The sequence below is a fragment of the Scardinius erythrophthalmus genome (assembly GCF_964197995.2).
Source record: "Scardinius erythrophthalmus genome assembly, chromosome: 2".
Lineage (NCBI taxonomy): Eukaryota > Metazoa > Chordata > Actinopteri > Cypriniformes > Leuciscidae > Scardinius > Scardinius erythrophthalmus.
The window spans coordinates 46,419,985-46,430,886 of record NC_138222.1 but is presented as its reverse complement, the minus strand read 5'-3'; the positions used below and the strand labels follow the sequence as shown (position 1 = coordinate 46,430,886).

The window sequence follows — 10,902 nt, the reverse complement described above, 5'->3', positions numbered from 1 at the left end:
TGTAAAATAATTTTTGAATTTGGTGCCTTCGTGACCGAGAAAAGACAAAAAATAACTTCAGAACGCATTTGTATGAAAGACAACAACTCCCACAATGCACCACATTGCACAGCTCCGCAAGCCACTCCCACTAATCCAGAAAGCGCATATCTGCCTATAAGAGAAATCACTCTTCCGTCTACAAGGCTAGCTACTACCAGAGCTTGAAATTCATTTCACATTCACACAAAATGTCTAGTTAGTTGGCGAACTCATATAGTGCATTACTCCTCGTTTGTATTTCTTTCGAAAAGGTGAATTATTGCATGGTACCTGGATGTTCAGTCAGAACATATGCGGTGCGAAACTAGGATAGTTCTCAACACAAACGTCCGTGTCCTCGTCTGATTCAGAGATTTCGTCCAGGAGAAATTGTCATCGTTGAAATTCTTTGCCGCAGACGGACTCTATCTCTGTGTTCGTAGCGGTTCGTAGCTGCATAGTGAGATCACCGGCGCCACCAGTCCGCCCTAACTCGAGCCAGTCCGGGCTCCTCGTCCGCGGCAGGCAGGTCTTCTGCCTCGGCTGCTCTTCGCTATAATGCGGCTTGTAAAGGTAGCCACAAACACCTGATTCAAGCATCAGACTTCCGAAATCCTCTTCTTCTATATCATATTGAGCACTCTCCTCCGCTATTGTCATAACTTTACATCTGTCTCCACAGCGCCTGTTAGCTTAGCTTCAAACAAGATGGAGGATATTGCTTTCAGTTTCAGAGAGTAAAGTCCCACCCACTGATCTGTAATAGGTCTGTAGCGTGAGCGCGCCCCACCCTGGGAAAGATGAGAAACTAGTGTCTGTAGTCTTAACAGAAATCCCCCCCTCTAACCAATATTATCTGCCTGCAGAGCCGGAGGCTGCATTTTCAGGACCCCACTTCTAGGACCGCATTTCTAGGACCCTAGGTTTTTGTGACAGCGCCACCTACCGACTCGGAGAACCGCAGTCTCAGGAACGCATTTCCAGGACCCTAGTTGTGCCAGGCAGTATTTCCACCCACCCAGTTTCAACTACATTAGAGTTTTACAGTTTTATTACACCCAAATACTACTTTATTTATTGCAATTAAACCTGGTTCCTAGGAATGTTGAGAAATTATTGGGTCTAGCATAATATAATAACTCAAGTAAAATAAACAAGGAATCATGTTATAGTCTTTTCAGTCACTAGATCGACCACATTTTCAAGTATAGAGGGAAGACAATGACTCTGGGGGTAGATTGTGTATATTTTACAAAATAATATATCACACCTCAACTTGAACACACTAAATATTTTACAAAATAATATATAACAACTGAACTTGCACACACAAAATATTTCACAAAATAATATATAATAACTGAACTTGCACACACAAAATATTTTACAAAATAATATATAATAACTGAACTTGAACACACACAAAAACAAATTTGTTCATGGTGTGGACCACAAACAGAACTTCATGGACAACATCATCACTGACTCCTAAGAGAGAGAGAGAGAAAAAGGGAAGTGAATTAAATAAGGAACATTTAGTTGAACATGTTCTACACTTTATTTATTTTTTTTCTTAGTTACCAAACAGTGCACACATATCAATTAATGTTCATAATACTATTATTGCATACTGTTCAAAGATTTGAAAAAAAAAAAAAGGTTTTGATGTTGTGGGAACAAAGGTTCTAGAAACACTCATGTCAATAAAGCCCATCTCAATTGAGAAATCTGAATAGAAATAACATTGACACGACTTTTTTTCTGACCATATATATATATATATATATATATATACACATTTACATGTATATAATATTTAAAGCACACATTATAAAACCATGTCAAAATGATGAGACGCATGTAGACGCATACTACACATAACTTGTATTGTGGGTAACGTTAAACAGGCTGACTGTGAGCACGTGACAGTGAAAACATTAAGATTATTTTAACTGACTTAAAATGGAAGAACAAGGAGTAATTAACAAGCTTTCAGAACGAACATGCTACAGTTTTATTGTGCTGTCAATAAGTCAACACAGGCTTATCACGCAACAGTTCCGTTAAATGAACGTGCTAACAATTCATTTTCAAGCATTAGAGGCTAAATACTATGGCTATGCATTCAAGACTATTTTTTTAGCAAATCACCATCACGTTTGCTACGTTAACTTTCCAATTAAATGCATCGCAATTGTAAAAATTTATTCGCATTTGATACTCACACTCTGATTGTCATCCATCTTCGCTGGTCCTCTAATTCGGTAGGTGGCGCTGTCACTAAAAACCTAGGGTCCTAGAAATGCGGTCCTAAAAGTGGGGTCCTGAAAATGCAGCCTCCGGCTCTGCAGGCAGACCCTACTCCCTCTAACACTTCCTCCTACAATGACGCAAAATGACGATTTTTGCGTCATTGTAGGAGGAAGTGTAAGAGGTAAATAACAGATTTCTCCCGTCTCAGGGGAAAATGAGAGAGTGTTGCACGACCATTCAATAGTATGACTGGGTTTCTAACAATGCAAAGCTTAATGCAAATGGGTGAAGTGTCCCTTTAAGAGCTTGATGGACCATTGACTGCTGTTATGTCCCTATGTGTTTAGGGGATTGGATGCAACATAAAGAAAGTGGAAATGTAGTGAAGATATTAAGTTTTTGTTTGAAATATTTTTGTTAATTCAATAATTCTGAAGGATACCTAAGAACGTGGTGCTCTCACTCCATTTGACACATTTTTACTATGTTTAAATCAATTCTGCTGAATGATTTTCTTCTGAAGTCAGTGCAGAAAATGTGAAAAATGAGGTCTGTAATACTGTCACGGACTCATCCGTACCATCAGCGCCAGATCCTGCAACTCCTTCGCTACATGTGCAAGACTTACCTGACTCCTTACCTGCGTTCCTGTCTGGCAATCTTCACCTTCTTCTGCCCCGCAACCATCCTCTTCAGTCCTAAGTGAAGTCCATCCTCTTCAGTCCTTCAGTGCTAAGTGACCTGCATGTATTCCATACTGTGCCTTACGTTCCTTTGTTGTCTGTTGGTGAAGTTTGCTTCAACAGACTCACTCATTCCGTTGTCTGTTCTTTCCTAACTGTGACAAATACCTGGACATTATCGACAGTAACTGTAATGGGAATTGTAAATAGTGCTAAATAGCAATGGGATATGAATGTAAGAAGTCTCATTACTATGTTCAGAGGAGTGATATACATTTTTTTTAATTGTTATTTATTTATTTGCACACAATATATCGTTATGCCTGTTCTGGGTTTGAGTTTGGTTTGAGTTAGTTTCGCACTGTTCCCGGTTCTGTTTCCTTTGTCTTTGTTCATCTGTTGCTATGGTTTTTATTTGCCCTTATGTGTTACACCTGGGTCTAGTTAATTATCTTGTTTAGTCCCTAGTGTTTTTCTGTGTATTTATAGCCCTGTGTTTGTTTCAGTCTTTGTCAGATCTTGTCATTATTACTGTGGTTGTTCTGCTTATCGTGTTTTTGTTTCCTTAGAACCTGATACATTATTACATGAGTTATTTTGATTAAAAAAAACTACTTGCAAATAGACCCAGCACTTTTATTTACATCTTCATTCAACCCCAGCATGACATATATAACAGCCCCCATTTGTACATTTATATTGGTTTGTATAGCCTGCAGTTTGCATACTTGTTTTTTTTAAGTAAAATGTAGAAATAATTGACAAAATAATGAAACCTCTGCTAATTAAATCACAGCCTTTTGCTTTCAAAGGCCATATTGTGACTTTGATTTAGTGAATATTTAGATTAAAATTATTCGATTAATTGGTTTAACTGTGCAGTAGTTGGGATATTTGGTTGGGGGAATGTAACTGCACCAGTCCTGCCAGAAGATGTTGGACATCTTTCTCCCTTTAAATCTTTGTATATTTTCATAAACCGATTTCAACAGCTGGCCCACAAGTTGATTGCCCCATAGGGAAAGCAAGGTCCTGGTGCTTTGACTTGTCCATCCTTGAATGTTTTTAAGTGTCTTTTATAATAGCACACCACCCACACTGAACCACTGCAGTATCCAGTGACTTCATGTCGAAGGAATTGTTGAGCCGGTCATTGTTATTGAAACATCCAAGAGACTGATGAACTTAATCGTCAGTATAGCTACTTGTGTTTTATTTGATCAAACATGCTGTTGAGTGGATTTAGTGAATGTAAAGAGCATTGTAGGGGTGTTATGTCTGAGGGAGGGGATGAAGAGAAGAACTGTGTGTATTAAGACCTCGCAGGTGTGCTAAGTTATAAAATATTACCTAGGTAAAATATACAAAAGATTTTAGGTATAAAGGTATAACAACTATTATCAGCCATGCATTCCTTCATAGGTTTGGTATCCTATTCCTAATACAAAAAATGATCATATAAAAAGAGAGACTAGTCTTTTCTACAGTATAGCTGGACAAATGTTCAATGGCCTGATTCTGTGTCTCGTCAGGAGTGTTTCTCAAACAGTAAGCTTCGGTTGTGTATGGGACCCCAGGTACTGTATAGTAGCCGAATAGCTTTGTGCTATGGATAGGATGGAAGGATATGGGTCATGATTGATTCCCTTTGCCCCAGCCATACTGGAACGGACTCCAGAGACCGATAGAGAAGCCAGGCTCCTCAGTGTTTTTGCCATGTTCTTTGAAGGTACTGCACATAATTGAGTCCTTGGGGTATAGAGCTTGGCCTTCAGTGCTCTCCTTTCATGCCTAAGGTTTTCTCTGATAGCTGTCATCTGAAACAGCAGAAACTGAGCTTCTCAAAACCTGATCTGCATTTTACCATGTATTGCTCAGTGGGACTTGTATGGGAAAGGAAACCTTACAAACTTTTCTCTACTATTTTTTCCTTCATTGAAGTCGACCTGACCAAGGACAACTCGTTCCCAGAAAAACCTTTGGGAGGCCTTCCTTAAATGCTAGATATTTAAGTTTAGTTAAAGTGCAAACAGTTTCTAGTTGCAGAATAGTGACAGCTTGAATGTCCATCAGTGTTCCTAAACAGTGTTGTTATAGTGAACTAAAACTACTGACATTTTATGAAATATAAAAAAAACTCAAATAAAATATAAATATTGGAAGAAAATACTTAAACTTAAAAAAAAAAAAACTTGAATAAATATTGCATTGGCAAATAGCTGAAATAAATTTGATTTGAAATACTAAAATTAAAACTGAAATAAAGCTATATAGAAATTCACTGACAAAACCACATCTATAATAAAAATAAAAGCTAATTAAAAATATGAATAAATACTATAATAGTACATCAATAATACTAAAATAACATTGGTCTTGAGGGCATTAGTAGAATATGAGTTGCTTTCTGTTGCACAAGGATGATTCACCTTCCTTCCTATTTATCTTTACTGTCTAAAAGTTCCATTCTGGCCATTAAGAGTTTGCTCTATTTTGTCACATTGTTCTAGGCCATAGCCTGAATCTGTCACATTGGTGTGACAGGTCATATGTTGCATAATCAATCTAACAAGTGCTTATTTTTTTAAAGGAACAGTTGCTTTGGAGTGTATGCTCTTTTTCTGATTGTAGCACAGTACACCAATTCAGCATGTTCATCTTTTGTACATAAGTTAATTTTCACAAACCAAACTATAATACATTCATTTCACAATTAGTGACATCACTGATCTCTTTACAATTTTTATTTTTAGATATGGTAACGGTTTTATTAATCAATAAATTGAAATTAAATTAAAACGTACAATGACCCAAATTACTGCGTTACAGTAATGTTGTTAAAGTTCCCAACCATCTGTAGTGGGGTAATGCTGTGTTTTATGCTAAAATAAAAAGTCACTTCCCAAATGCACATTATGTAAGGTAGTTAAATACCTGTGTAGATTAACAGACACTCCTCAGTTGAGCTACTGACATGTTTTCTGCCCAGCTGAGCTGAATCAAAACAGTCTGACTCGCTTTTAATATATTATGCTACTTTTTTTAATCGCCAATGTAGCCCTTATGGCAGCAGGACACAGTAATGAGTGCTAGTTTGTTTATCACAATTGTGATGAGTTAGTCATCACACTGTGATCCAGCCATGGTAGAGTCAATGTGCCGCTCTTTCTCAATCATCATTTCTCACAGGTTGTGAAGCATGGCAGGCTGTGGAGCCTGCAGAATTGAACGGCTTCAGGAGGATGTAACTCCACTGTGCAACAGCTGGAAAGTTACAACAGGCAAAGATCGATATGGCTGTGGAGCAGAATTAATGTTCAGGAAAAAGCACATGTTCCTTTTTTAAGTATCTTTTTTTTTTTTTTTAAAGGATATATATCTTAAGCTTGGTCTTTTGCCTCCCTATTCTGGTTCTTCTAAACATTTCATTGTAACCCAATTTGATGTGATCATGTTGACTCTGTGGACCTCAGACAGTTTTCTGCGACATTTTATTGGTACTCCATTTTCCTCTCTGTTTGTATCCATGGAAACAGATGAACATTTCAGTCCCTTAGTGTCGAACTCCCCACCATGGCTAATCTGCTCTTGATGCTCTGTGCTCAGAGGGTATAGGTTGACAAAGAGTTTTCTACAGTGCATTAAGTACCCGAGACATAAGTGGCTTATATTGTTTCAGTTGTGTGGCCTCCTGGCTGATAATCAATGTGGTAATGATATTTTGTTCCTTAGAAGAACTGGTCATGTGAAGCATCCTTAAGCTTGAAGGTTAAACTGAATAAACTGATTGTGATGGCCTCTGGAGAAATTATTCTTTCTGTGAGTGCAGGCATTGTTCATATTAGCCACCAATGGTCTCAAGGTCACTGGTCAGATTATGAGCATGAGGCCTCTTAGTTTGGTGCCCTTGTTGTTGCAGAAGTGATCCAAGCAGACATCTAGCTGATCACACTTGAAGCACTAAAAAGATGCATGAATACTAATAGCAAGATGGTTGCAAGATTTGAAGAGAGTTGAGAGTATGAGGTCTCAGTAACAGTGTTTGACATGTATTCCATGCCATATGAAATAATGACTATCTTTATTTTATGCACATTTATTCACAGTCTCAGAGAAGAAGTGTGAAGCAGATTTCTGAAAAGCAGCACGCTTGCCATCAGCTGGAAGGAGAGACATATACAGGTACATATGGTATGGTGGTTTTTGATCATTTTTAATCATGCCATCAAAATCTGGCTCTTGTCACTAAGGTCAGCATGAAAATGAACATTCACTTGGTTCTTAATTTTAATCTCACATTTAAACCTGTGAATACATCCTGTTTGTGTATCCCAACCACAAATGCTACAACTAGGGTTGTCAAAAGTACCGGTATGGTACCAAGTCGATTCTGACATTTTAAAAACGTAACGACACCCGTCTCTCTGCAGTACTGGAAGAATCGTGTACTGGGTTAATCTGGTACCCGCTGATAGGAAGCTGCTTTCAAATGTCCCCGTCTGTATTTGTGTGAGCACTTTGTGAAGAAGGTCAAAGGTCTCTATTTACAATGTGTTTTTCCAGCGTTGAGAATCACTCAAAAAAATTGTTCTTTGGCTGAACATAATCCAATCTTGGACAGTGGTTCCACGTGACTGAAACAAGTAAAACCCAATAAATCTTGATTAGTTCTGTGATCTTCAGAACCACAAACTAAATATAACTTTTCTTTCATGTGATGTTCAGCGTTGGCAGTCTAGAAGTGATGCTGGTTTCATCCAGAGCACTACCATAATGATTGCTTTATTATTAAAGCAATTTTAATTCTTGTTAGCAGGTCAACCGCAAGCACTCAGCACTTCACAATGGTAACCCCTAACATGACAGAAACTTTTAAATACCAACATAATAGAACATTAAACGTTAACAAGTCTTGCCATTTCCTCAACTTGCTAAAAAATGCATACAATAACACTTTATTTCAACATTTACTCTCCCAATTCAGCCTGTGCAAAGAATGAATGGTGAGAAGTGAAAGTCCTGTTTCTGTTTGATTGGGTTACTTAATTGAAGCATGTTATTTCAAAATGAAAGCATCAAGTTAAGTCAAAGAGTACTGTCAATTTAACATGAAGCAATCACATCTGAACCAGAAACCTGATACAATGGTGATAAATAAAAATGAATTGTTTAAATAAAAAATTCTCTGTGAAATTTTACTGGTATTGGTACCAACTACTGAAATTTTGGTACAGTGACAACCCTTGCTACAACTATCCATCTAAGTACTCATCTTTTAATAAAACCCTCATCCTCCATTGGTTGTTATTTTAATCTTGGTTTCACAGTGTTCCCTCTCCAATATAATTTAGCACACTTTCCATTTCCCTCAACAATTTCTTGGAAAAATCAATTGTTTGTCTCTAATGCTTGTCATGCCATATTGACAGTATAATAGCAAATGCTCCTCCTTATCTTTTAAAGTTGGCATGAAACTTACCATTGTCTTTTCTTCCCTATTGTGCGTATATCCGTGTGGAATTGCTTCTCGGACGAGACCAAAATGTAGGGTGGGACTTGATTGGGAATTGATTGGATCGTTGTCGTTTTCTACTTGCAATCATTTTGTGTCAGTGAAAGGTTGGAGGGGAAGGATTGAAACTCATCTGGCTATTGGACAATTTATTACATAAAAAAAAAAAGATTTGTTCATTTTGATTTCATGGTGACTGAAGGTTTTACATGCAATTTTTCCTATTTACGTACAATATATGCAATGAAGTGGAATTTGCCTTCAGCCTACAATATTGAAAAGGAAAATTACAGCTAAAAGAGAACACACTCTGATCTTGTGTGTCTAATTCTGAGCAAGGTTTCTGCTATCAGAAACTTCAGACATTTCCACACTTCCAAAAAAAAAATATTGTTCTAATGCTGGGTATATTGTGGCTTCTTACTAAATGCAGCCGCTCTTAGAATGTACAAGAATGACAAGGGTAAAATTAATCTATTGATTTGTATGACATAAAATGGCCTTTTTCCTTTGTTAACAATTGTTTTGTCTACAGTGCTTTCTTCCCCTGCCTTCCTTTGCAAGTGCAAAACTTTCTCAAAACAAAGGCTCGGTCTGAAGTGTTGTAACACTCTTCTGCATTGTTTCATTCATGTTATTGTTAGCATTCAGAGCAGATGGTGCAAGAGGGTTTCATGCTGGCTATTTTCTAATGTTTTTTTTAATCAATACTTCTCCTTCCTGCTTTGCTCTTTTTTTCTCTCTGGCTCCCTGTGTCTATCACCTTATCTCAACAGGGTGTTAACAGACATTCAATAAAGCAAATGCTAAAGGTTTTCCATCAGCTTCACAGTCTTCGTGGCTGAAAACATGTATTTTTGAGGTTCCATGCCAGAAAGTGTGTCATGGCAATCTGAAAGTTTATTAGAATGTGGACATTTTGTAAACCTAGAATTCTCTTGTTTTTAAGGGAACCAGACACCCACCCTGTCTCTCACGCACATGTTTGTATCATTCGCAGCATGTCGTTGAAAGTATAGATGTCTTCTGGCAGATGCCTTGCTCTCAGATTGTGACTGGTATCCTCCTGAGACAGAGAAGAACAGTATAGTTCAATGTCTATCAGTTAGCTGATAGCACTCAGTTGCCTTCCAACACTAACAGCCTCCTTTCCTTTTTGAATAATTAGAGCTGGGAACATTATGGTAACACCCAGAGGATGTTAATGTTCTGTCCTTTTTGCCCTTATTACTTGGTGTCTCCATTGTCATAGACACAATTAGAAATAATGAGAGAGTTTAATTTATAATGCACCTAAATTATAAGAATTCTTTTTTTTTTTGTTTTGTTATTAAAACAAAACATATTTTAAGTTGATTTTTCCATAATTACTTTATTGGCAGGTTTCTCTGGCACTAATCAAGTCTAGTCCTTGACATTAAAATGGAGAACCACCATTAAGAGCCTAATTTAGGAATATAAATATTTGTTTGTGTGTGCTGGGGAAATTGCTCAATAGCCTAATTTTTACTTATATACTTATTAACTTTGAAATAACCATCTCTAATGACCCGTTGCATGTGTTTTATAAAATTGTTACATTTCATAATTCCTTAATGTTTCTAAAATCCTATTAGTTGTCTGAATTGTGTCAAATTTATTGATTCTGTCCATATGAAATGATACTTGTTTAGGCCTTATATGTGCTATGCCTGGTCCTGACATATCCACCATGTTTTGTCCCTCACAGCATCATGCTATGGACTTCTACTAAGAGGACTGTCCAGTACACAGATCTCTAGTGTATTTTAGGGTCAGCGTTTTCATTTTCTTTAAGAATAAATAAATAAATCAGTTTTGTCTGTCTGACCTTACGTCTGAGTCAAAACACATAATTTGAAGGTCATAGCATTTTGTGTGTAACAGAGTAACGGCTCTTGAATACCAATGGGGCCGTGCTAGATAAAACATCTCATACACAAAACTCAAAAATCTGTTTTCTAAATGCATCTTATTGTGAACAATTCATCCACGCATAAGTTCACTTGTTTTGAGCTTGTAATTTTTAAACAAAATCTACACATTTTAGGCTTCTAAAATGTCCAAATCTCTATATGCCAGACGTTTCCAATCATTTCAGATTAATCCCCACCTCTTTTTTTTCTTTTTTTTAACAATCTAATGCAAGCTCAAGTCTATAAATTAAGTCTCCTGCCTAATTATTTAGATAATCTGTTTAACTCATTTCGTCACAATACGGAAGAAAAGATCACTTCTGTTAAATCGCAACTTACTTTAGTGTTGCTGTTTGAGCATAAAAAAGCTCTGCAAAGTTACAAAGCAATCCAAAGGGAGTTATTCTCTATATCAGTAAGCACTGTTTCTGAACTCCCTCAATTGTAGTGTCCTGAGTTTACTTCCGGGATTGTACACTTCACAATATTCCTCATTTAA

The 10,902-nt window shown here is 37.1% G+C and overlaps 1 protein-coding gene across 3 annotated transcripts in view; it reads left to right on the top strand.

The window, feature by feature from the left end:
- The window catches only part of tspan18a (tetraspanin 18a), a 42,768-nt gene that overhangs the window by 13,365 nt on the left and 18,501 nt on the right, over positions 1 to 10,902 (top strand). The window contains exon 2 of one of the 3 annotated variants that reach the window (XM_081359559.1): positions 7,064 to 7,139. The exons of 1 other annotated variant lie outside the window; for it this stretch is intronic. Coding sequence is in view for 1 of the 2 variants with exons in the window: in XM_081359558.1 (XP_081215684.1) it covers positions 7,146 to 7,148 (3 nt within the window). In the remaining variant the exon portion in view is untranslated. Of the gene's footprint in view, positions 1 to 7,063; positions 7,149 to 10,902 lie in introns of all 3 variants that reach the window. One more of the 3 variants, XM_081359558.1, reaches the window with a different exon arrangement.